This window comes from Stegastes partitus, unplaced genomic scaffold (genome assembly GCF_000690725.1).
Source record: "Stegastes partitus isolate 25-593 unplaced genomic scaffold, Stegastes_partitus-1.0.2 Scaffold8, whole genome shotgun sequence".
Taxonomy (NCBI): Eukaryota; Metazoa; Chordata; class Actinopteri; family Pomacentridae; genus Stegastes; species Stegastes partitus.
The window spans coordinates 1,833,690-1,860,412 of NW_007577739.1; the positions used below are offsets into that span (position 1 = coordinate 1,833,690).

At 44.0% G+C, this 26,723-nt stretch overlaps 3 protein-coding genes across 4 annotated transcripts in view; 1 reads left to right on the plus strand and 2 right to left on the minus strand.

Annotated features, from left to right (window-relative positions):
- Positions 1 to 465: 465 nt before the first annotated feature.
- Positions 466 to 2,913, minus strand: LOC103358780 (homeobox protein six1b). Its single transcript, XM_008283889.1, has 2 exons — positions 2,068 to 2,913; positions 466 to 1,196 (listed from the first exon to the last, which is right to left on the minus strand). Exons 1-2 carry the CDS (start codon positions 2,625 to 2,627, stop codon positions 902 to 904), a joined length of 855 nt encoding a protein of 284 aa, XP_008282111.1. The 5' UTR covers positions 2,628 to 2,913; the 3' UTR covers positions 466 to 901.
- A 5,809-nt stretch (positions 2,914 to 8,722) lies between these two features.
- On the minus strand, positions 8,723 to 15,390 carry six4a (SIX homeobox 4a). Its single transcript, XM_008283901.1, has 3 exons — positions 14,525 to 15,390; positions 12,195 to 12,895; positions 8,723 to 11,128 (listed from the first exon to the last, which is right to left on the minus strand). Exons 1-3 carry the CDS (start codon positions 15,256 to 15,258, stop codon positions 10,515 to 10,517), a joined length of 2,049 nt encoding a protein of 682 aa, XP_008282123.1. The 5' UTR covers positions 15,259 to 15,390; the 3' UTR covers positions 8,723 to 10,514.
- Positions 15,391 to 15,494: 104 nt separating this feature from the next.
- The window catches only part of mnat1 (MNAT1 component of CDK activating kinase), a 33,685-nt gene continuing 22,456 nt past the window's right edge, over positions 15,495 to 26,723 (plus strand). Inside the window, exons 1-4 of one of the 2 annotated variants that reach the window (XM_008283941.1) lie at positions 15,495 to 15,577; positions 16,974 to 17,064; positions 25,281 to 25,433; positions 25,813 to 25,886. In XM_008283941.1, the coding sequence (XP_008282163.1) occupies positions 16,976 to 17,064; positions 25,281 to 25,433; positions 25,813 to 25,886 (316 nt within the window). In that variant the 5' untranslated portion in view covers positions 15,495 to 15,577; positions 16,974 to 16,975. Of the gene's footprint in view, positions 15,578 to 16,867; positions 17,065 to 25,280; positions 25,434 to 25,812; positions 25,887 to 26,723 lie in introns of those variants that run through there. The other variant, XM_008283934.1, reaches the window with a different exon arrangement.

The window sequence follows — 26,723 nt, forward strand, 5'->3', positions numbered from 1 at the left end:
ACGCAAAAAAAAAAAAAAAAAAAAAAAAAAAAAAATTCTTCTTTCCTTGAGCCAAACGTGTATCATGGAGCAGAGACGCTTTTCAGAGCAGCCCAGAGCTGCTTGATGTGTACACAGCAGCCTCCTGACAGACAGCTGCTCATGTTGACTCACATTTGTATAATTAAATTTCCCTTTATGAGTCTTGGTTTATTGTTAAAAACCAAAGAACCCGTAGAGCAGGATTGATTTGTCTGCGACATGACTCAGGATATTTTCTGATAGACTCACATCCCACCAACGTGGATCTGAGTTTTTTTTTTTTTTTCATGTAATTTTTACATTTTAAACCAACATTTGTCATCACAAAAAAATGATATAATTGCTACTAAATTCATTAGATTTGCACCAGTTTGGGGGTCAAATCTAAAACATATTAACATCTATTTTTTTCTCCCCTAAATTCACAAATAACACAGAGACAAATGTATTACTTTAGTTTTATTGGAAACTAATTACCATGACTCTAATGAAAACGTTACCTCTTAGTTTCCATCGCAGGACGTTGCTATAATTCTTTTGTTATCTTAACAAAATATCATAAATTAAGCAAATGGGCAGTCCAGTTAAGTGTTTCGTTGAGTTAAGAGTTTCAGAAAGGTCCTGTTTGTGTGTTTTCATGTGCAGGAGAATCCGAAAAAAACGCCTCCTGTCAGAGGGGATATATAGGTTTAAGCGCATTAAGGAATTTTGTTCTAACCAAATTTAACGACAGACAAGTCAGTCTATATGATAAGGTAGGCTACTATAGTGTTATTTCATACATGTATTCAATCTGATACACTTATCAGTCTTCTTCGTTTTTTTTTTCTTCTTCTTCTTCTTCTGGTTTTTGTAAAATAGAATAAATCTGGCAGCCTCTTTAAGAGCCCAAATCCACAAGACTGGAGGTTAGAGGTCCCAACAAGGAGTCCTGCAGTTGGTGTGGGTGTCCGTGCATGCCGTGGACCGGCTGTGGGGCCCCCAGCCCGGACATGGGGTAAGCGGAGGCCCCGGGGTGGCTCATGTTGCCCTGAAGCAAAAGCGCTGAGTTCTGGTCGGGGCTCTGAGGTGGAGAAAACTCGTCCTCCGAGCTGGACATGAGAGACTTTCCTCCGTCCAGAGGGGACAGCTGGTTCTGTTTGTTGCCGCCTGCGTTGCTGTTTTCACTGTTCTCTCTGGAAATGATAACAAAGGAGGAAAATTAGAGAGAATATTCGCAGTTATGAAGGAGACATCAGATCAGTGAGGTAGACTTTAAAAAAAGGAACATTTAGGAGATTATTGGAGCGCGTAAAAATTGTGAACAAGCCAAAAAAAAAAAAAAGCGTGAATATTGTGAACAAGCCAACAGTAATTATTTCCTTACAGCTCAACGCAACACAGGCCTCAGTAAAAAATAAAATAAATACAAGACATAAATATTTTACCTGCTTTTCTTCTCTCTGGCCCGCGTTACGTTCAGTCTGACTGAATGATGAATTCATGTTTTGCTGCTAAGCTGCTAAACTGCTGCGTTTCCATCCCGCTGTAACCTAACTTAACCTTTAACACACATCTCAGGCCGTTCTACAAAAAAATGTGGCCTCGTTGTTTTTTTCTCCTCCTCATAACTGACTAAAAGCCGGTCTCATTATTTGCGTTTTCGATTTTCTGTATTTTAGATTTCACGCGGCTTAGGCCACAATTCAAGTTGGGACAAGTCAGAGCTTCTGAGGAGTCCATCATCTGACAACAACACGCTGCTGCTTCCCACCAGGACATGCCTGATTTGGAAACTTAAAATCACTTTCACACACAAACTTGTGTTATAAATTCACACCAGATTAATATTATTTTTATTTCTTGCTGTTTCTCTCCTCCATGATACTTAACTGTCACAACTGTCTCTCTGATTCACTCTCTCCTTTTCTTGTTGCTTGTAGCCACAGTTTGAAAATAGTTTTTCTTTCTCAAACCTTAATTTGCTTTTGAAATATGTAGAGTAATAATAATAACGGTGTTTTTGATTTTTCCCAGCAGCCCCGGGGCTGTGACAGCTGGACGTACCTCTCCTTCGCCTCTGCGGCTCTGTCCCTCTGCCGTCTGTTTTTGAACCAGTTGCTGACCTGCGTCGTGGTCAGTCCTGTGGCCTCGGCCAGCTCCCTCTTTTCCCGCGGGGACGGGTAGGGGTTGTGCGTGTACCACTCTCTCAGGACTCCCCTGGACTTCTCCTTAAAGCAGTAGCTGGTCTCCTCGCCGTCCCATATCGTGCGGGGCAGCGGGAATTTCCTCCGCACCCGGTACTTCCCTACAGCTCCGAGCGGCCGGCCGCGCAGCTTCTCCGCCTCCACGTAGTGCGCCTTCAGCCAGAGCTGCTGCAGCTTCGGGTGGTTGTGCGGCGAAAACTGGTGGCTCTCCAGGATCTTATAAAGCTCTCTGAAGTTCCCCCGATGGAAGGCCACCACCGCCTTGGCTTTGAGGACGCTCTCGTTCTTGTGGAGGTGATCGCAGGCGGGCAGAGACCACAGGAAGCGGCCGAGCCTCTCCAGGTTCCCTCCCTGCTGCAGCACCTCGCAAACGCACGCCACTTGCTCCTGCGTAAACCCGAAGGACGGTAGTATAGACATGATGTCCGAGGTCGCTCCTCCGCCCGAAACGTTGGTATCCAAAGCGATGGCTGTCGTTTATTGTGTTTACAGTTGCTCAATAGTGTGTTGCCGCAGTGCAATCCAGCGCAGTAGCTCCGCGCAGCACAGGCCTATAGGCTATCCACTCCACTCCAGCCCCTGATGCGCGCAGCAGATTGGGATGTTGATTGTTGGGACAATTTGTTCCTGTTGGAGATATGTCAGGCTTAAAGGGAGCCTGTGCGTTTCGGTGATTGGCTCTCCCTCTGCCCTGCACCCTGTACAGCAGAGCAGGACTGAGTTTGCAGCTCCGTTTCCTCCCCAGAGGCAGTGCGTCAGGGGCTGAAATAGGAGCGCTCCCACCTCCCGCCCCCACAGTCCCTCTCCCGCTTCAGCTGAGGGAGCAGAGCAGCACCTAAACACTAATCAATTATTACAGACCTCTTAAAAAAAAGAAGCCGTATTAACATGGTCTGAATATACATCTTCTTTAAACGGCCACCATATAGACTTTCCACGTGGGGACAAACCGCGCGGAGCCTCTCCACATGTTATCAGTAATCACAGTCAGTGGAGGGTGAAGCCACAAAAACACACAGCTTTTAATTTGTCAAGCGAGAGTTTATTCAGGTTTAAATAGTGAAACATCTAAAGACAGACACTCAAAACAGGCAATGAAGGAAGCACAAATAAACACAGACTATTTAGATTCAAACTAAACTTTATAAAAAAAAATGACAACCTAATTGATTTTTGCGCTGTTTCAATTGGAGCTCTTCGTCATGTTCACCATCACTGCATGTTGTGGTGAACGCCCACCGCTATAATTACATGCAGATTGAGCATTCTGTTGTATGCCCGCCTTTGATGGTCTATTAATTACCCAAGGTGTTTATTTTATGAGGTGATATAATTTAATAAGTTCCTATGATAGTTGGGTCCATTACGCGCCATTACGCACTTCTTTTATATGAGGAACCTGCACTACCTGCCAAACGTGTTATGGCCCATATAGACCACCGGTAGGAAGCCAGCCACTTAAGAGTGTGTGTGTGTGTGTGTGTGTGTGTGTGTGTGAGTGTGAGAGAGAGAGAGAGAGAGAGAGAGAGAGGCTGATATGAAATGCCACATGCTCTAAGATAAATTTGCCCAACATCTTCAGGATTGGAAATAAACACTTGGCACAAACTCAGTGGCGCATAAATCCAGCTTTTATCCAACCATAAGTGGCAAAAAATGAAAGAGTTTCAGAATTTAGCCTCTTGATGTAAAGCTGCAATTTCTGAAAAGCTGAAGATTAATATCACATCCGGACAAATAAACGCCCATTTATTTTCTGTTTTTCTGCCTTTTTCTCTCTCGCTCTGCGTCGTCACGTGGCCCTGAAGAGGTCCTTCTAGGCTACATTTATATTTCAAGGATTAGACGGGCACCGCACTGGCTCCAGTGTTTTCTGTGGGGTGAAACACTAAACCAATCCATTAGTAAATGAGTTCTCTGCGACACTGGTTCTTGGTGGTGCAGTTGTTGGTTTGAGCCATATAGATCACATTTCTTTATCTGCACCAGGGTCTGAAACTGAGCTCTCTTTCAATATGTCCTATGGAAGAAGATTGGACCTAGAAAATAATATTTAACCTAAAACAAATTCACACAAAACGTTTTAGAAGATGCTCATCTTGGTAAAGGATTTTTATTAGGATAAAAAGCTTTGAACTTTCTTTTTGTGCTGCCAGACCCCTGAAAAAAAAAAGAAAATACACGTCTAAAGGGCTCCACCGTGGAACAGTCCTTATTTGTAATTGATCCTGTAAGATAATATGAACAAATATGATTTTAAAAACAAAACATCTCAGTATTAGAGAATGTGGCCGAATGTTGAGGCTGCTCCAAAAAGAGAATTTAATTCAGGACTGTGGGACAGACGGGTGGAATCAGTGTTGTAGAGTTGTCTGTGCTCCTTTTATATTGTGTAAAATTAATTTCAGAAAATGCAGACAGAACATGATCAAATATCACGTGTGTCCGTGTTACGTGCTGTTAGAATAAAACGGCTTCTCTCCTGGATGCGTTGCAGAAATTCAAGCTTAACTGCTGAAACGCACCTGAACACTCTGTTATTTCATTCAGACTGTTTTTATTTTTCAAACCCAGAGCCACCAGTCTATAGAGGAAAAGGCCTCCCGATTTAATACGATTAATAAAAAGGTGACTGTCGCTGCCAACAGTTAACGAACTTCATTTTCACGTTTTTACGCATCATTGGCTGAATCACGCTGGGATGTACGTTGCTGCGAAGTAGACTAAAATGGAACCCCTGATGTAAATTGTGAAGTAGGTGGACACACAGGCTGGGGTCCATGGCTGCACTCGGGCTGTGTAAAACCTCAGTGCTTCAGTAAATGAGCTGTCTGATGAGCGGCTCTCGGGTTTCCCTAATATCTCTACCACATTGCGCCGCGCCTCCTCCTTTAACCCGAGCAGCCCGGGGGGCGAGATTATTTCAAGATGTGGACTCTCCGCCTCCGCCTCTGCCACGGCCAGTGCTGGGCTCCTCATACCCCGACAAGTAATGCAATACTTAGGTAGGCTATCACTCGTTACTCTTTAAAAAAAAGAAAAAGAAAGAGAAAAAAAAGCACTTCCAGGGATTCCTTATTCTTGTTTTTCCACCCAAAACTCCTTCGTCGTTTCAAAAATCCCCACAACGCGTCTCCTGAAAAAATCCTGGAGATTTCATCGCTTTCCAGAAAATTTTAAATAAATCAGAACGTATTCACCATAAAAAATAAACTTTTTTTTAGGCATCTCTCATTAAATCGGATCAATGTGATGTATACAGGCTTATAAATTGCGCATTTTGAATTATTCCGCTTCAGGATTTGGACACGAACACCATCAAAGTATTCCAACTTACAGGAACAACACTTATTGCTTCTGCAATCTGGATTTCCACATTAGTGGGAGAGAAAAAAAAATAGCATGAAAGGTAGCGGTGACACTCGGATCCAGTGCGAGAGAACGAGAGAAAGAAAAGACTGAAGTGAAAACACTTCATAAAAATGTCATCATCAAACAGACTGCGTTTCCTATCGGAGGCTTTATTTTTTTGAAAATATGGAGGAAAACTGAAACGACCGCTGGCTCACTGAACAGATGGTTTTCACTCTATCTAAATCCAAAGTGCTATTTCAGCTGTATCGACTGGAACAAAGCTGATATTGTTTAAATTGAGTGAAAAATGTCAGATTTAGTCTTGAGCGCGTTTGTGCTTTGAGATTTTTGTGGGGAAGGTCGGTGACACACATTCACAGGGAACTTCTCACTACATAAAAATAATAATAATAATTATTAAGCTACTCAAAGCATCAAAAAGCAACAAAAAGGTCTTTATTTATAAGTTTAGTCGGTTTTAAAGGCGTTTTCACACACCCCAGTTTTCTTAATACAAAAACATGAAAATGCCACAAAATGCTGACACATTCGTTTCCTTTTTTTACTCTTATTTTTTTGATAAAAAGCAATAAATAACTAAATATAATCAATACTTTATCACTGGCTTAGAGTTTCTGGTTAATTCAAGATATCCTGAATGTGTCTTTAATTAGGAGCTGAAGCGGTTTATTCTATGAGGTGAGAGAAGAAGAAAAAAAAAAGGCAGCTCCTTCTCTCAAAACAAAACACAACTGTTGACATGAGTGAGTTAAATGAAATTGGAGCTGCAATTATCAGCTTAACAGAGTTTCCTGTCATGTTGGAAAATTAGACCTGGTACAAGTGCACTGGGGTTAGCCCCCCATCAAAATCATTACGCATTTCCTCAGAGGACCACCTCCACAAATGCGCAATTACGGCCTCGGCTTTTACAGTGCTCCGCTCCGTAAACACACCCCAGACATATAGATGAACACATTTGTTTCAGAGGAACTTTTCTTCTCTCTCTCTCTCTTTCCTTTATTGGCTGCAGGGCTTGAGTAAATAAACAAACGAGGCGGGCAGACAAACACATAAACAAACAGGAGGGAGAAGATTTAAACGTGATGCGCAGCGACCATGTGTGCCTTCTGGCAGGGAGGGGGCGCCATGACAATACTATCATACGAGTCAAAATGTAACTCCTGACGGGATGAGTTGTTATTTGTGTTTTAGAAGTTGTGCAGCAGGTGTGTGTCTGTCTGTCTGTGCGTGTGTGTGATCTTCACTGGTCATTTCAGTCCTCATCTGCCCTGCTCCGGTTACAGAGTGGTGTTTTTCTCTTTGGGGAAATACCTTTGACCACTGTGGTGTGGACGTGATGCTGCCTCCCAGCTGCTGCCTCTGTGCGCACACTCACACATGCACGCTTAAAACCGTCCCCATGAGTTATGTTTTCTGTCCCTGTTGTCCAGAACAAACCAGTGAATCATGCTGGCTGCATCCTCCCCTTCGCCACTGGATGATGCAGCAGGCATGTGCACATACCTCCTACTCTGCCAAGCAGCAACTAAGGAGGTAAAAGAACCCTCTGGGACATTTATTTCCCTTCTATAGTTCATATAAACACCGCCACCTACTTTCCACAGCCCAGTTGGAGCCAACAGACTGTTTCTGCCAGGGCCGAGCTCGGCCAGTAGTGGTGGGTCTGAATGTGCAGCCTGGTACCCGCTGACCCCTGCCCTCTCATTAGTGGGACGTGGAGCAGTGGAGTACCGTGCTCCCCAGGTCATGTTACATATGGCTTGCAGTCTGCTGCGCCGCATTAAATGTCAGCTTTGAAACCATCTGAAAGATCAGAGGTCAGTGTTTTTAATAAGGCCAGAGTTCTGGGGGAGTTCCTTCTTCTTCTTCTCCTTGTTTTTTTTTTTTTTTCCAAGTGTGTTTTACATTGCAGGTTTGGAATCGTAGATAAATTGACCCACTGCTACTTGGATATGAGGATGTGCTGGGTTTTTTTACACATAAAGGATATTTTTGCTGCCGTGAAAAACACACAACATGGTGTCTTTGTGGCCGTGCTTCTTTTCTGTCTAATTCATAGGCACAATACACAAAGGTGGAATTTGGAGTTTTCTGTGCCCCCGCCCCTCCTCCTCCCCGTGAGACCCACAGACCATGGGCTCCTGCTGCAAATGGGATATTGTTCTGGGCTCCAACAAAGCTGTTTTCACCCTCTTCAATATTACAGGAGGAGTTACCCGATACCTAACAATCAGCTAATCCACTGCCCATGGCGACGAGGTCACCTGTGCACAGGTAACTTTATCCTGGTTGCCTGCCTCTCCCTCCCTTTCCCGCTAGTCTCTGCCGTTTTTTCTTCTCTCCCTCTCTGTGCCTCAACAGTGAGCACAGACAAACACCCTCTGTTTATTTAGGTCATCAGTTAGATCATATATAACTCCTGCAGCCAGTATCCGCTGAGAGGACAACTCCTATAATCCACCGCAGACACGCTGGGAATAAAATAAAATCCCCCGCTGTTCATCCATTTGTCAAACTTTGTCTGTATCTTATCTCTTCGTGCTGGTTTGGTCAGGTGCCCACTGAGCGCACAAGTATTGGGTGGAAACTCATGAATGCATAGAGAATCCTCTCAAGCCGTGAGAGTGTTTTTTTCTGGATGGAGACTGAGTATCTGTGAGTGACAGCACCTCAGATTCATTCTTCCACATGTTGAAGCAGTGAGGAGGAGGAGGGGGGGGCTGCAGGATTTGGCCTTCGCTCAGGGAAAAGGCCATTGGATTGGACTGAGCAGTGGGGAGCTGCAGACCCCCCACCCAAAAGGAGCTTTACCTCTGGAAATCTCATTGCTGTTTATTTGAATTACAGGGGCTGAGATGAGAAAAGGAGGCCTAATGAACTCCAGGTTGCCAGGCATGTGCAAACGATCACTGCAGGTTTGCAGAGAGCTGCAACAGGCTTGCTGGATTACGGCGTGCCAGTTTTCCCCTCCTATCCTCACAGTTTGGCTACATAGGGGCTCCTAAACATTGGGAGGACATGTGCTCTCTGTCTGTCATAAACTCACATTCATTACAGGCATGTTGTGTCACGAAACTCCTGAAAAGTGTTGCCACCGTGAAGCTGAATTCGCTGTAAAGATTCAAAAATGTCTGTGATATGTTTTTATAAATATAAACTTTTATTGCAGTATGGAGATTTAGAAAAATACATTCACATAATTTCAGATAACAAACATATAATTCAAACTAAGATAAAAAAAAAACAAACAAAAAAAAAAGACCATTAATTTTGCTATTTTCTCACAACTCATTTTTTGGTTTATGACATTAAAGCACTGAGGATAGTTTCCAAAAACTGCTGAGATCATGTCGTGAATCCTGACGAGGAAAAAAGTGTTGAAGACGTGTGACGCACTGATGAGCGTGTAAGGTGTGAGTTGGCTGGGAGGTTGAAATGTGCATTTATGGTCATGTATGACAGTAAGAACTCCACGGGCTCCATGTTGTGACAAAGCGGCGGACACACTTGACAAATGGGCTCCGCACTCCCTCGTCTCTTCCTTCAACTGACACCCGACAAATGTGCCAGTGAAAGCGTTGGTGGTAAATCTCGTGAAGCTGCTATTTTACTGCCTGTACACCAACGCGAGAGCTACAACTGCTCAAAAACAAAAGGCACTAGTGTCCAAAACATTACGATGCCATGCAAAGAGAAATTCTTACAATCCCTCTCCGTTTTATAGGTGGGAGTATAAAAAAAACCAAAAAGTTGCTTATCCTCTTAAGTCACTTCTGTCCCTTTTGTTCCTTCTCAAACGCATACACACTGTGGTTGTTTGCATCTGGCTTTATAGAAAAATATCATCCATGACATTTGGAGAGACACATCAAAAGGAAACATGATATAGTACAGCATCATCTCATCTAGTTAACATACTGTGAGTTGCAGCATTATAAACAACATATGACGGACGACATGTGAAGCGACTGCGTGACCTTCCCACCATCATTCATATCTTGTTCTCACGGGTTGATGATGAGACTTGAAATAGGAGTCATTGCTGAGATAGTGTGCATTTTGTTGAGGCGTGTCACGCGTGACAAGCCGTTCAACGTAAAGGCTGTTTGAAACGTGTCCATTGTCATGTCGTTATGGTAGTGCAAATGCCAACTTCTTCTAATGCCATTGTGTGTTCCAAGTAGCAGAAAGGCACATTCGTTTGAACTACTTTTCCCCCCCATATGCAACACTTGGGATTCATTTGGTGTGATATAAAGCACAAAAGCAGGGTTTTTGCAGTGACTTGAGGGGCATTGAGAGAATTTAAAGTGCTTACTGAAGGACACTTTTTCCTAAATCAGCAGCTTTGAGTGTTTAATGACCTATATTCTCTGTAAGTGTGTGCAGTCCTTCAGTAAAGCTGTCGCTGTGTAACTGACCATTTTCACAGAGGCTCTCTCCCTCTTCCCCCTGCAGAATGACCTTTTTGGTTTGACCCAGATGACGCATTTAGTTTGGAGGAACATCCTGGTCACATGACTCGAGGAATTCCAGCACCTGCTTCTGCAGATCAAATCCACTCAACAGGAAGCAGCAGGTGTTGTCTATAAAAATGCACATTTAAACATGGCTCGAACACATACAGCGACTTCTTCTGTTAGCACATAACAGTCATAATGTTTCGTCTTACGAACGGGGCTGTTAAAACATGTCACAGGCTTTTTTTTATTTTTATGTTAAACTGATGAAGCCCACCCACAGGGCTCGTCTCTGACTAGAGTGCATTGTAAAAGTCAAATGAATGCAAATAATTTAACATTTCAAAGGAAATGAATGGTTAAAAAAAACACACACACACACGCACACGCGCACACAAAGGAGTAAAAAGATTCATCATATCACTGCTCGGGCGGACGCGAGTGCTTCTGCGAGGGGAGAGGTTTGAGGTTAAAGGTCAGCCATGTCCTCATCCATCTGCACTGTCTGTAGTTTGGCGAGCTCCTTCCCCTCCGCAGCCTCCATCTCCCCACACATTGCTCGCACCATTTCGTTCATGCCTCCCGAACCCGAGGCGTCCACCTTGTTTTCCGTAAGGTTCATGTAGTCGCTGTTCAGGCCGGGGCCCATCAGGTGTGAGGACGGCGGCCCCCGGACCTCGTGGCCCCCGAGGTACTCTGTGGGTTGGAGGTGGTGGTTGCTCGGGTCCGTCTGAGCCATCAGCGGCGTGCTGACGGTCAGTGTGGTGTAGACCTCCGGCTCGGGGCTGGACGAGCTGACGGCGGCGACCTCGGTGGTCGAGGCGGGACCTTGGCTGGAGGAGATCTCATCCGAGTTGGGGGTGGTGTAGCTGATCTGACCGCTGGGGTCCAGGTGGAGCCCGTGGTGGTACGTGGAGTAGACGCCTCCCTCCAGAGGCTCCTTCTTGATGGACGGCTGGCTGGCGTTGCTCATGCTGTAGAGGACCGTGCTGTGGTGCAGAGATGTCATGGTCAGCTTGTCCTGCTGCTGGAATGAGTCGTCACTGGAGGAGCTCACTGCTACATTATTCAGAGCCATGGTACCTGTGGTGATACAACAATAGATCAATACATATAGTATGTCTGCCTCCAGTTTGACTACAGTAGATCCCATTCCCACTGCTGGATCCCCTTTTCACTTCATAGTATTGTGTGTTTCATTTACCGCAAGCCTGGGCCCCAAAATTGCTGTTGTGTGTCTCACACACTTTGTGCTCTTTAAGATCGACCCCAGAGAACAAATGCACTGGCCTGCCAGGACTCAACAGCAAGCTGCAATTTTCTCTTTTTTTTTCTCTTATTATTCATCCTGGTGTAGATTCTCTGCTTTATGTCAAAGTAAGTGCTGTAATGGCTTACTCCCTGTTAGTGCGTTTCATGGCCTCTGATTGTCTGCAACATATTTCCCCTCCCTGCTCTGGAGATCAAGAGTGTAATGATGATGAGTGATGGTGACTTCAGAACTTGTTTTTATTCATCTCTGGGGCTTTAAAAGGACCACCACTTCTAAATATATGTGTGTGTGTGTCCCTTTCCGACTTCTTCAGCTCCGTGTTATGTGTAGTATCATCCCCTTGGGCTACAGCCCAAACACAGACAAGCCAATAAAGCAGCTCAGATATATTGGGTGGGCGTAGGAGAGACCTGTTGACAAACCACCAGGGACGTGCAGCATTGCACTGAAACATTTAAGGAGGGCAAAGGCCAACACTGACCTGTTATCAAACTGGGAGATAGAAGGCTGTAACGTCTAATCTGCGATTTAAGACTACAAATTCAGGTCTTGGTTTGTCTCATGAAGTGGCAGATCCTATTTTTGTAGTTTTAAAGTACTAAACCTTGACAGAATTTCATTACAGCAAATTAAATAAATATCTAACTGATTAAATTAGTAAATTGAACAGTGAATACCTCGTCTTCTTTATTAGACGTCTCTCAGCTCATATTAGGAATTAAAGCACAACTGTTAATTAAATATATTTGGCTTTGTGATTGTTGCCTGTTCCAACTTATGATATTTTTCAACTGACAAAAGACTTATGTAGAATAAATGAGTTGGTAAGTTTTAAAACTGAATAACGTTAACAAACAAATGATTTCCTGAACGCACCTTGCTGTGTAATTGTTGAGGAAGAAGAGGCAGAGGAGAGCTGCAGGGGAGGAAGACCTACATCGCTGTTGAGTAATGAGCTGCCATCGCTGTCAGAGACTCCACTTGGTACCTGGACCAGACTGTAGCCACCCAGCTGCAGAGCACCTGACGGGGAGCTGAACGTCAGCACAGAGGAGCCTCCGTTCTGGGCTGCCATGGTGTGAACCCCCTCCAGCTTCACCTCTGCTCCGTTCACACAGCCGGAGTAGGAGGCATACTGCAGGGAGGACTCCTCAGCACTGCCCAGTCCTTTGTCCTGCCCCGTCTGCATCTGCATGTCCACTCCAGAGCCCCCCAGCAGCACCCCTCCGGACGGCCTCAGAGGGTTGAACGCCAGGGGCTGGATGCCCAGGTTGAGGCCGTTGAAGAGGATGTTTCCAGGTGAGTGCAGGTAAGACGAGCCACCGTTGTGAAATACAGTGGAGGATGTGTTACTGTTCACTAGACTTCCGTTGTAGAGGCCGCCGCTGCTGGATCCAGGGGGCATCTTAATGTCCCCGATCTGTTGGATGACCACCCCACTGTCCAGAGCTCCTGTTTGAATGGGAAGGGTCCCGTGGGTGATCACCCCATCTGAAGAGTTTGAGAGAGGACGAGGCGACAGCTCCTCCTGGCCTTTACTGGACTCATCCTCTGTGCTGTGGTTTCCATCAGATTCACTACACACACAGAAAAAAAATACAAAGTTGAGTGTCACAATACACACAAAAAAGAAAAACTACACATTTGTAGCAAATTATTGCTTGAAAATTACTTAAAGTTAAATTATAAATGTGTTTTCATTTCATTTGTGTACTTTTCAGGGGGGGAGGAAGACATCCTATACCCACCATAACAACTACAGATAACAAACTCCTATGATGGCATTTATTTAATTTCCACCCACATCTTGCCTGTAACCCAGAGCAGGCACAGTCACATTTGTTGCTGTGTTATTGCACAGCTTTGAAGAGCAGGCCGCAGTTTGTGACCGTGCAGCCCTCTTACCTCATGGAGAGCTGCACTGACATCAACCAATCAACGTCAACAACGGCGCAACCATTTGGCGCAATAAATTCAGGCGTGACAAAATGCCAGCCAATGATGGCGTGACAGAACAAATGGCGCAGAGTATTTATTTATGTTTGCCCCCCAAAATTTAAATTGTGCAATTAAAAGCCTTTACTATTTAGTGTGCAAGAAGGAACAACTGAAAAAAACCCGATATGAATGGAGCAGCTATATTTTGTTTATCAGTCTCCTATTTAAAAGACTGATTAAAACAGCTGCACACCATTCACCCCCCAAACTCCCCCTCACACACACACACACACACACACACGCATCTACACCCCCCACTTCCAGGAAAATATAAAAAGACATGACTTAATGCAAGTGGAAAGCTATTTTTTGCGTAAGAAATCCACAGGTCCTAAACATATTAAAACACTGTTTAAAAGTAAATTTACAGGCATACTACTAGTGTGTGTGTGTGTTTGTGTGTTTGTGTGTGTGTGTGTGTGTGTGTGTGTGTGAGTGTGTGTGTCAGAGACAGAGGGGTCACCTCCACCAGGTGTGCGTCATCTTTGTTCACACAGAGGGAAAACATGAAAGAGTAGCGTTCGCGTTTCAGTCTGTTTGTGTGGAGGATTATGAAATGAAGCGCAGGAGCTGATGGAAGCTCTGAGATCCTTTTTGGTCAGAGAGGGAGAAAAAAAAGTGATCATGAAAATGATTTATGTGCTGCTCTGGGACACACACACACACGTACACACACACACACACACACACACAGCAAATAGATAAGAAGGAATTAAAGTAACCTTTCAAGTCACCCTTTGAATTATTCCATCAAAGTTGCCCACTTCTCGCGCCTGACAGTCAGATCAGTGGAGTGTGTGTGTAGTTTAAGTCACTGTGTTATTTTGTTGCTTATGGTTTCCATGCCTCTTTGCACCAACACACTTGAAACCAGATCTGAATGGCAACCGCTTCATATTTCAAAACATTAAAAGCGTGCTCCAAACCCTTTTACCAATTTGTTTCTTAATTATCAACAGTTAATCAGTCACTTTGTCGAGTTTTCCAAGTGAGTTCGGTGGGAGATTATGAAATAAACTGAATATTCTGAAAATAAATGGTTGTAAACTACAGGCAATGAGTTCTTCCGTTAATAGAACTTTCACATTTTTGTTTAAGTTAGTTGGAGTTAATTTTGACGCGCTTTTTACGCACCGAACAATATTTTTACGGTTGCATTAAAAACGAGATTTGAGATTTTTAAAAGTCTGTTTCTTTTGTTGCCTCACCTTTTCGATTGTGCCTCCGACGGATTTCTGTCTCTCTGTCTCCTATTTTTGAACCAGTTGCTGACTTGGGTCAAGGAGAGTCCTGTTATCTTGGCGAGATTTCTTTTCTCGGCCGGAGAGGGGTACCTATTCTGATTATACAGATCCTTCAGCGCGTTTCGCGACCTCTCCTTGAAGCAATAAACAGTCTCCTCGCCGTCCCAGATAGTCCTTGGGAGAGGGTACTTTCTCCGGATTCGGTACTTGTCCACGGCGCCCAGGGGTCTCCCCCGCGCCTTCTCCGCCTCGGTGTACCGGGCCTTGTACCACAGATCTTGCAGAAAGGTGTGGTTGGACGGACTGAAACTGTGGTTCTCCAAAATACTGTACAGCTCCTGATACCGCGCCTGGTGGAAAGCGACGAGGGCTTGGGCTTTTAGGATGCTTTCGTTGCCGCGGAGCAGGTCACTCTGTGGCAGGGACCACAGGAACCTGGCCAGCCGGTCCACATTTCCTCCCTGCTGTAATGCCTCGCAGACACACGCCACTTGCTCCGGGGAGAAAGCCAGAGAGGAAGCGGCGCTCACCAACAGCTCCGTGCGCACCGCGTCAGTGTTGGGAGTCGTGCGCTCCATGGACAACTCCGCCGCGTCCAGCGCCACAAGCTTGATGCACTCCCGCGTATCCACCTCCTTCACATTTTCCCTCTTGATGTCATTAGCTGTTGTGACTTCTCCGGCAGAAGAAGAAGACATTTTTTTTTGTTCAAGCCTTCCCTGGTAAAGTCACTCCTCCCAGCTCGATCAGGTTACCTCCTCGCCATGCGAATGCGATCGGATATCTGACAGCAGCTGTAAGTAGATATCTCTCTCCCCTTTTCCTTCCAACGTGACTTTTACTCTGCGGGGACTGGAGCTGGAGGGAGACACACTGGGGTCTATCTGCAGGAGAGCCACGCTATTGGCCGCTGAGGGCCCCATAAGGGAGGAGCGAGCGGGATTCAGACACGAATGTTTGGTTTCCAGCTGTCAGTCATATAACCTCCAGTATATTCCCGTAGCTCACCTGTGCAAGGTGAGTGCTTTTGGGATCGTGGGAACGGGATATCCTTGTTGTCTGTATTGTCAGGAGCTGCTTTGGTTGTAGGTATGCACATAAAAGAATTGTTATTCCCATATGGAGGTGTGGAAATCCAGAGGGAAAAATAATCCTGGCAACATTACCAGTCTTTGTCTCCGTCTCAAATCATGCTGACAATTTTAATTTAAATAACAAAACATGAAGTGAAATTTGAGACAGGATTTGTCGGATTTTGCTTATTCAACCCAGTGACATTTTAAATGCAGAACCTATCTTTACTTTTATTTCCCTACTTTCAAGTCACAATGAACACATGATGACTCCAAGCAATGTCAAACCAAACAGAGGCTACACACAAAAAAACCTTCATATCCAGTCATAGCAATACCTTTATGGATGTAAAAACTTTAGGCCAGTTAAGACAGCATGTCTCACATTTCTGTGATTACCTGTAGTTTTATTTTCACCCTTTATGAAGCCACTCAAGCCAAGTCATCAGTCTGGCATTTACCTTGTTGGAACATTTAAATAAGCAGAACAGAGATCAAATGTCACTTGACTACAAAATCTCCCAGCATCAACTCCCATTTGTGGCTATTTCTTGACTTTAAATATATGTTATGTTTATTTGTGCAAACATTTTACGTCTAATGTGGGAATGGAGTCTAACATCATCTGGACAGTTACTGGCATTCACACACTGTCAATAAATCAATACAATAAGCCTGGGCTTAATCATGATAAAATGTGTCTCCCTTTAAAGCTGCAACCTTTGAAAAGACTGGATTTAATTTAAACTGCTCAACCAAATTCCCTGAAGTTAATGATGCTATTTTATCACCATATTACAATGACAGTAATTTTCTGTCTTTATCACACATTTAAAAAAAAGGTGATGAACCACATTGACTAATATGTTCCTAGATGAAATATTTTCCCCAGACATTCAACCAGAGACTATATGATGTCAGAAGCCCTGGGGAACAACATCTGGGTTGATTTTTGGTTTTAATTATGTTTCAGTTCAGACTTACTTTAGATCATGGAATATATGGGAGTACAGTGAAACCTATAATCAAAAACAGCTATTTCATGAAGTCTTTCTGAATGCAACCTTTGTGTGAAAATAAACTACTCAGCTTTATTTTTACCTCAGACCCCCTGGGACTCCCCGGGGGCCCCTGTGTGAGCCTGCACCACAGTGTTGACCACCGCCGCTGCAGAGGTTATCATTAAATAGGAACCTTTCTTATTAGCGGCGTTTCCCGTCGGACCGCATTCTGTGTGGCGCAGCGGTTCGCCGCTTTGAAAGTGACAGGAGAGCTGCTTGTTGTTGACATTTATTTATTTTTTTCTACCGTGTGCTGCTTTCTTGGTGCGGCGGAGGCAGAGATGGACGACCAGGGCTGTCCGAGATGCAAAACCACCAAATACAGGAACCCGTCGCTGAAGCTGATGGTGAACGTCTGCGGACACACGCTGTGAGTGTTTACACTGAGCCTCATTTCTACACAAAAGTGTTCAAAAACGACACACACCAACACAAGAAACCCCACAGCAGCGGTTATGGCATTTTAAAACACTTTCAGACCGTGTTAATTTTTTTTTTAAAACTCCAAAACGTACAGTTTGCACGTTGACGTACATGATGGGAGATATTTGGGTGTTTTTGAGCTTCTAGCTAACGGCTAACGGTTTGTTGTGCTCAGTCTCATCACAGTGAAGGTGGCTAAAGTTTGATCAGCTCATAAATAGTCTTGTTAATGTGACTGGCTGTCCTACAGGATATCACAGGTAGCTTTAAGAGGCGGGTCTCCACTGCTGTTTGTCTTTCTACACATTGCTGATACACGGTTAACTCTTAATATAACCTAACTGACTATAAGCTAACCTGGTTGAGCAGCCGACCCATGAACAGGGGCTTTAGTTCCCCGACCCTTCGGTCGTGGGTTCGATTCCCGCTCACGACCCTTTGCTGCAGGTCTCTCCCCGTTCTTCTCCCCCCTTTCCTGTCTCTCTCTACTGCTCTAAAATAAAGACAAAGAGCCCCCAAAAAGCAAACCACAAAAAACAAAACCCATACTACTTTGTCCAATTAGATGCTTAAATCCCACAGATACAGTTTTTTTAAACTTCATCTTTCACTGAAACTATAAAAGATTCAAGATGACTGGAAAAGATGAACAGCTAATGAGGAGTGTAGTATAAGTTATGTAGAGATCTTTAAAAGGGCCAGCTACAATCTGATCTACAGGGCTGCACTGCATTATTATCCATCCATCCATCCATTATCTATACACCGCTTAATCCTCACTAGGGTCATGGGGGGCTGGAGTCTATCCCAGCTGACTCAGGGTGAAGGCAGGTTCACCTGGACAGGTAACCAGTCTATCACAGGGCCACACTTAGAGACAGACAACCAAGCACACTCACATTCACACCTACGGACAATTTAGAATCACCAATTAACCTCAACATGTTTCTGGACTGTGGGAGGAAGCCGGAGAACCCGGAGAGAACCCATGATGCATGGAGAGAACATGCAAACTGGCAAACAACAGATCCCAGGTGTCCTCACTGGGACGCAAACTGGCAACCTTCTAGCTGCGAGGTGACGGTGCTAACCACCGAGCCACCTTGCAGCGCTCTGCATTATAATAAGACTAATATATCTCCTAATGCGTAATCGAGTCACTATACACTCTAGAAGCATGTTTTTCACTGTAAGTCACCTAAAGTTTATTCAGTGTAGACAGGTAAGCTCCAATGCTGCCTTTAAAATGTGGTTTAAGTACATTTGGATCGATTAATTAGTTCAAAGTCCTCTTATGAAAACTGAGTAAAATTACCTGACCTTGGTAAACGAGTTCAATAAACCTCCAGCAGGTAAATCAACTAGTCACACAGACGATGCCTTATAGACACACTTGCTTTGCTTTTACATTTTCTAAGTTTAGGAGTTTCTTCTTCGTTTAGCATCGAGAACTTACTGCCAGAGTCGGTCTAAGGATGATCTGTGAGACTGCTCTGGGTCACAGTGAGATACAAAACAGGCCTACAGGGTTAGGAATTTGAGTTCAGCCTTTGTTATAGTTAGAATTGTGTTTTTATGAAAAGGAACGACCAGAACTTAATTTAACATATATTTAAGAGACACCGCACATCACCACTGTGTGCTTTCTCAAGTCTGCTTATATGCTAGCTTAGCTTTTTTCTAATGACATGAATTAATTAATTAAATCGAGTGAGTCACAATGGCTGAAGTTATAAGAATGCATGTTTTTAAGTTGTAAAGTGATCTGAAAATAAAAAATGAGACATTTTAAGTTCAATTAATTAGCAAAACTCATTCATTTACGTTAAGTAAACTAAAAAAAGAGGAGATGATTTGACTAAATTCCTTTATGTTTTACAGTGTACAAGTCCTACAAGAGGCAGAAATCAATCTCAGACCCTAACCTGGTCCAAGCTGTTAAACAATGCAGCCAAAACTTTTTCCACATTGATAACTAAACATAATCATCTTGATGCTTATACATAACCTTTTTTTTAATTTTATTTTACTGGCTTTTATTTCCTCAGTACGCCTGGTTTGATGGACCAGTCGCTGCAGTTCTTCCCATAATCTTGATAGGATTCATAATAGTGCATGAAACAGATCACATCAATATAAATACATATGAATAATATCTTCAGAATGACTCTCACATGTTACCAGAGGCCCATCCATCCAGACATCCATTAGCTATACCAGCTGTATCTTGTAGGGGTCACTTCTGGGGGGCTGGAGTGTATCCCCCGTAGGACCCTGGGCAGGTCACCAGTTCATCACCAACCCAAAGGAACAAACCACTGTTACACTTCTAGGAATTTAGAATCGCTAATTAAACTCCTATCTTTGGAAGAAAACCAATCCAGGCTCAGGGAGAACATGCAGACCCGACACAGAAAGACCCCTGCCAGTTCAGAGCAGGTTTGAACCTGCAACGTTCTTCCTGTGAGGTGACAGTATTAACCGCTGCACCACCATGCTGCCCCCATATCATAAAATTTAATTTACATGGCATATACAAAGAACTACCAGCAAGTATATATGATAATGTATTTTTACTTTCTGATTATCTGTTTTCAGCACTGTAGTTCTAAACAGTATCCTCATCTCAGTACTTTGCTGTGCAGTTTTTTAGTACGTCATTTTTTCCATCTGTTAAAAAAACCTGGACATTTAGACGAAGGGGACGTCTTCTCTATGAGCAATATGCAGTGACGGCTGTAGCCTGATGAGCGCATCTTTTTCGACCCTGTCTGTTTATTGACCGTACCATCAGGAAGTGGTCGTGCTTTGTCATCAGGTCAGCGAGCTCATAACTCACCGCCTCTGTCTGGATGCAGGGCTACACACAGAAAATTAAAATGATTCTGCAATGAAGCAATTTGGAGAGATGTCCTTGCCCAGGTCACCTTGGATTTCGTTCCTCAGAGCCGGTGCGACAGTGAATTTATGCACCACTTGGAAACTGCTGTACTCTCAAACTGTATTAGTATTTTCATCACTGATGTCATTTGGCTTTTTTGTTTGCAGCGAGTCCTACTAAATAGCTGATAGATTTGGAGACCTGTACTGCAGCTTGAGAATGTTTCAATTTCACAGTTACTGATTTCCCATTTGGTGTAATCAACAGCTCTCCTCAGAAAAAGTAAGACAGAAAGAAGAAAGATCTGAGAGGAAAATACTCACATACACGTGAAGATTGTGTTTCATGTAGACTTAATTACAGAAACTAACACCTCAACAGCTACCAAAGTTCAAAATGTAGCAGCTGTGGGAGCACAATGGACAGACAGGAGTACAATGACTGAGAATAAAAGGAAATGTTATAACAAAAGTCATAAAATATTATCATTCATTAAGCAAAAATGGAAGAGCTTCATTGCAGCCACTTCCTTTTCTGCTTTTATCCGTCTTGAAGTAATGTAAAGTGGGTACCTTTGACTTTTGGACTGTTGATTGGAGAAAACCTTGAAGATGTCGCTCTGTTCTTTGGGAAACTTATTTTTCTCAAGTGTTCATCAAAATGAACCATCAGCTGAGCCTAGGTGGACTCTCTGCACTGGTTTATTCATGAACTTAGCGGTTGACTGATTGTTATCCTGGATGGTTATGAGATCCAAATCCAAATTTTTTCCAATTATTGACATTGTTTATGGGGCTGCCAGGTGTCTCGGTGGTTAGCATCGTTGCCTCGCAGCTAGAAGGTCGCTCGTTCGCGTCCTGGTGAGGACACCCGGGATCTTTCTGTGTGGAGTTTGCATGTTCTCCCGGTGCAGCGTGGGTTCTCTTCGGGTTCTCCGGCTTCCTCCCACAGTCCAGAAACTTGCTGAGGTTAATTGGTGAGTCAGCTGGGATAGACTCCAGCTCCCCTGCGACACTAGTGAGGATTAAGGTGTATAGATAATGGATGGATGGATATTGTTTAGTTTTTTTCCCCAAAAGGTTCACAAAAACTCTTGTACACAGTCTGATTTCCCAAAACTTGGTATGATAAAGGTCTAGCAAGAAAATAAATAAAAAATGTATTACATGTGCTTTTGCAAATTAGACAGCATTTGTGAGTCTATTTTAAACTTCTGGAAATGCTCGTCCATCTCCTAACTTTCCACCTGTTTTTTTTGTGTTTTTTTTTAAAACAGATTTGCATAGAGTTCCCATATCTGTAGTTATTATATTGATTTTTTTTTAGAGTCTACATTGGCTCCAATGCAGCTGCCTCTCTCTATCTTTAGTCACTCCTCTGAGGGTTCGAACCTCCCCTCCCTCCCACGGCGGTAGCAGCCCAGCAACACTGAGGAACAACGATTAGAAAGTTCTTTTTAAGCAAACACATAAAACAAACTAAATAATTTCAACAAAGCTTTGTTTAAGAGTTTGTGTTACTTTGAATTTTGGCACAACATTTTTCACGTTTTTGCTGCAAATGTATATCCGTTCCAAATATTGATTATCGGATTGGTGATAATGAGAATCGCTCAGAGAAGAAAAACATATCAGTCAACCCCTGGTTTCAGTAACTGTGAGCCCGTCTCTCCTTTAGCCAGGCTGAGTGTCAGTGCCAGTCTGGTCTGACCAGCCTCCGGCAGTGCATTGCATTATTAAGCTTCTCCATGCATCTAAATTTAAACTCCACCGCAGCACATTTTGTATCCCTGTCACCAGCGGCATTTGATGTGTGTTATTTATTACCTTTGCACAATGACACTGGGCCCATGTCCTTTGGCATTTGACTCTGGGCACAGACGGGCAAAAACAATTGCCGCTCAGACATACGGCAGGCTTTAGAGGGTGGACATGGACCGACAGGACAGACACACCTCATTAAGTAGGAATTAGATTTCCAACAAATGACAGCTGTAGGTTGATGTCCAGTAGTGAAGCAGGAATTGGGTTTTTTTTTGGGCACCTGTGTTTCTAACAGCTGTTATCATTTTGTCCATTGATACTTCCAAGAGTCGGATGGGGATTAAATGCTCTTGGTTATGTAAGCATAAAGAAAGACTGTGTACCTACAAATGTAAAAAAACAACAGATGTACAGTTTTGGAAACACACTTAGCATAAAGACAAGAAGCAGCTAACCTGGCTGCTACTAACCCTCCTACTAACACCTTTTAATGAATGAAGTTCTGACTTATTTGTTTAATCTGTTTAGAAACTAAAGTGGAAAAGACGAGTTGCTTATGTTATCTTTTTGTTTTCATTGTATTTTCCCATGGTATTGTTAATTTTACTGTAATTTAGCTTTTTTATTTTAACAGGTACTTTGTTTTGGGTTTTTTGTTATCTAAAGAAAGTATTTAAAGACAAATTTACAGTGTGGGAAATACTTTGGGAACTTGTGTCTCTGCCCACTTTGATTTTCTATAAAGTGCAACAAATCCATAGTTTTTTTGTGTGTCTGTGTGTTTTTTAGATCTCACACAGAGAGCTTCCTGTGTAAGAAATCATTCATTTGATCTTCAGCACTTTTTGCCTGTGATGCTGCATGTGTTGTACGTCTCATCATCGTAGCAGGTTTCATACAAAAGCAGCTCTGCTCTGCTGGACGCAGTGATGGGTCTGGGAACATCCTGAGCTTTATGACAGAAACCTGTACATTATAACAAACAAACCCCTGTCTGTAGTGCTGCTTCATTCTTCTACAAAGGCAAAGATGCAGGCAATGTCACAAAGGGTGGTGGCGGTGGCGGCGGCGGTGTCAGAGTCTCTTTGCTGAGCCAGGACCCTGTTTACCTTCCTCTTACCACCCCCTTCCCTGACCTGCTGACAGCTGCAGATGGGAGAGATAGGAGCCTGGAGCTCTGAGCAGGACAGGTGAGAGAGGGAGGAGTCAGGAGCACTCAGGCGGTGACAACAGCCTTGGGACACAGAGATGGCAAGCTGCTCGAGATCTGTCTGCTCGCTTAAATGTCTGCTCTGTATGCTCAGTAGAGTGGAGGAGCACTGGCGAGAAATTTTCTGGGACCCCCTTTGACTACAAATTGCAACAGGCACACAGTCTGAAAGCTGTCATTTAGAGAAGGCACACTTCAGAAGAAAGATGGCAAATTGACTCTAAAAGTCTCCTCCCTCCCTTTTAGACGGTCACCTCTTTGCTCTAGAGTTACACAGGATTTCCCCTTTGGAGAGTACTGTTGTGTAGTCCATTTATGGGGCAGGGGGCAAGCTACGCCCCACTCTTCGCCCCGTGTTGATGAATGGGTTCTTTGTGGGCCTGTGGAAACAAGCTGAATCCCTCCATCTACCTCCATATGGCCAGGCCTATACATCTCCTGTAGCCTGGGGCCACAGTGAACATCTGCCTCTTCCAGGGTGCACTTGAGCAGAGGCTCCTCATTCTCTAAAGCACCAACTGGACAACGCAGATGTTTCCGCGTGACGTTCAGCTTTCATTTTTGTATTGCCGCTTCATCTACGCCAAGCTACGCTGACATGCTTGTAAGATAGTCGCCTCTCGTGCTTCATTTATGAGTCGTACATGTGTGAAAGCTTGGAGTCATACTTGGCAGGTTGTGCCTGTTTGACCCTTATCTGAGACGCTAGGTGTAAACAGCCAAACTCCATCGCTCTGCAGTTTCTCCTTTAGCTGTTTTTTTCTACTTTGGATCCTGCTGATGAAGTGAAACGTCTCGCAGGATGACTGTCATGATTGTTCTAATAGGCTCCATCCCCGGAGAACTTTTCACTTGGCACCAGTGTCTCGGGTTCGGTCTTTGACGTTTGGGAAGAAATGACTCAACCATACCATCAGTGACGTACGATGAAAAGTCTGTCTTTCTTTCCCCGCAGCTTTGCTATATTTTATTATGAAAACCATCAGTGCTCAGAAGCAGGTAGTGCCATTTGGAAACCAGATGTCCATTTTTGTGAAGGTGGTCACAAGCAGGAAGGTGGATTCCTGTGGTAATAAAGCTCCACAGAGACTTAATTAAAAGAGTGTACTGTGCAAACGTTTATCCAGGCTCTCCGCCCCATCAGGGGAGATAAAGAAACATTCCCATTGTCTTCTGTGTCCGCTCCTCACTTGAGTGTGACTGATGGGTAAACGCCTACCTGTTTAAAGGTGTGATTGATGGCTAAGCTGAGGATTGTGCCCTCAGGTAGGTCTGCTGATTGGTTGCCATGGAGTTTGTCGTGATGGTGCAAAAAGCAAACCGTCTTGGGCTTTACCTGCAAATTCCCCCATCATTGTCTGAAAAGCATTTCTTCCTTTTGTCAGAATTTCTCCCGGGTGTGGAGAGGCACGCTGGTGATTCATGCTTGCTTATATGAGAAAAGCTAAAGGGCACCTGAAAAACTCATCATGACTGTGCTGTACTGCTACATATTTTGTCTTGGAAAGTAATCATATCCATTAAACAGATTTATAGCAAACGCTTTGATCAATAAGTGCCTCGATTGCCACGGTATTTAAAAATGTGGTTTAAACCTCTCCATAATACAGCTTCCTTTCATAAAGGCACCATGTCAGGAATAATAACGACATTTCCTGGCAGAAAGGGGAGAAAGGTTGCGTAGCGTGTGGACGTACCGCTGCTTTGTTTTAATTGTTAAAGCCGAATTTTCGAATAAACTAAAACCTTAAGCACAAATGTCGATTCCGTTTAAGTGCGGAATAGTCAAAACACTGCAGTTGTCCATTTCCATGCCTTTCCTGAATTACGTAAGACTCAGTCCATTCTTATAATGATAGACTACGCAGTGAATTACTGAGCTGGATTTTATCATATTATGCAACGTGGCAGAATGACTGAGGTCTGTTGAAATAACAATAAAGCAAATGTTTTTCCAGTGCAGACAGACACTCCACTGATGGGGTGTCAGACTAATTTCCTCTTGTCTGAGAGTGGGAGGCAGCCTAATCGACATTCCAATCATAATCCCAGCCATCTTTGAGCACTCAGAGGAAATATTCATGTGCCCCATTATCACCCATTGCGCCTGATGATGGCTTACAGACATTAAAAAAAAAAAAGAAGCAACACAAATTTGCTTTACTCGGAGGAAAATTGTATTTCAGCAGCCACATACGCCCACACACACGCACTCACTTACAGCTGACTCCCAGAGGCTGCCTGAGGAGGATGACCTCTGGAAACAGCTCGGCTTGGACGGCTAATTTCTGCTCTGTTGTCATCTTCAGATGCGAGAACTGCGTGGAGATGCTGTTCGTGCGCGGCTCGGGCAACTGCGTGCAGTGCGACACGCCCCTGCGGAAGAGCAACTTTCGCGTGCAGCTCTTCGAAGACCCGACCGTAGACAAGGAGGTGGAGATTCGCAAGAAGGTGCTGAAGATGTGAGTGAGGGGGGACCGTGATGAGGGCGAGGTCCTGCGTGTTTATGTGTCATCCTGCCTCCTCCCACTTCTTAAGCTACCTTTGTCTTTCTCATTACACTGTTTGTTTTGTAGACAATGAGTCTCCCCAGGGGGGGCTCAAACGGGAAGGCTCTTTCTCTGCCAGGTTTTTACTTCTCAGCCCCTCCCTGCCTTCTTTCTCTCCCTCTTATCTGTTTTTTAATAGCCCCTTAATTGACATCTAATGTGTGTCTATTAGGCAGTGTGCAGACATGGTATTATAAAATGGTTGATTTAATGGAGTCTATTAATGTCAGTGCATATTTGCTTTCATCAGGTTTTACTATTTGCATCATCAGTTCTCTTCTTCCTTCTGCAGTTACAACAAGAGAGATTTTGACTTCCCCAGCCTGAGAGAATATAACGATTATCTGGAGCAAGTGGAGGACATAGGTAGGGGCAACGGCTTGGATGCGTCATGCTGAAACTAGCCTAATGATTTCTCCTTGACTCTGGTGGTGTTTTACAGGCATTAGTGCCAGCCAGGGGCATGGATTAGGGAATAGCTCTGCCAATGTTAACACATCTTGACTGGCAGCCCACCCTGGCCATTTAGCATGGGATGTATTAGGAGAGCTGGATGTGTTGTGGCCAGTCAGCCTTGCTGCTAATTTGCCCCAGTGACCAACTGTGCTGCTACTGCTGCTGTGCTTCCAGAGCAGTTTTTGTTATTGAACACCAATATTAAAGAGACATCTGTAAAACTTTTGAATGGGAACCTAGAACTGAACTTTTGTTTTTTCACAGTTTTAAGTACCACCATGCACAGATGGGTGACAGATTAAAGGAAAACACAGCATTTAGGTTCGATGTTAGGCCACCAGAGCAGCTTTAGTGTTTCTTGACATTGAATCTCTGAGTCTGTGGAACTCGACTGGAAGGACAAACACCATCCATCCTAAAGATATTCCCCCTTTTTATGTTTTGATAATAATGGAAAGGGCTGTCCAACTTGTTGAGCCAAAACTCTCCGGAAGGTGTTCAGTTGGGTTAAGATCTGGGGATTGTGAAGGCCATCGCCATATGTTTCACAAAAACCTTCATACTTATCCATCCACTCGGTGACCCCAGTGGTTCGTAGTGACCTTTCCCTCTAAGGGGGCAAGTGGACCAAAACTGTGCCTGCATAATACCCCCCACGGTGTAACAGAGTCACTGTGAGCACCAAGGGTTCAAGTTTTCCTTTTAAGTTGTCCCCCATCTGTGGCTCTATTATATGCATCTGCTAAT

Bases quoted from the DNA above. Each gene is read 5' to 3' on its own strand.
- LOC103358780 (XM_008283889.1), bottom strand. From the start codon at position 2,627: ATGTCTATACTACCGTCCTTCGGGTTTACGCAGGAGCAAGTGGCGTGC. The intron at 1,197-2,067 runs GTACGTCCAGCT...TATCATTTCCAG, and splicing joins GCCGCAGAGGCGAAGGAGAG to AGAGAACAGTGAAAACAGCA.
- six4a (XM_008283901.1), bottom strand. From the start codon at position 15,258: ATGTCTTCTTCTTCTGCCGGAGAAGTCACAACAGCTAATGACATCAAG. The intron at 12,896-14,524 runs GTGAGGCAACAA...CTGTGTGTGTAG, and splicing joins TCGGAGGCACAATCGAAAAG to TGAATCTGATGGAAACCACA. The intron at 11,129-12,194 runs GTGCGTTCAGGA...GTATCACCACAG, and splicing joins CTCAACAATTACACAGCAAG to GTACCATGGCTCTGAATAAT.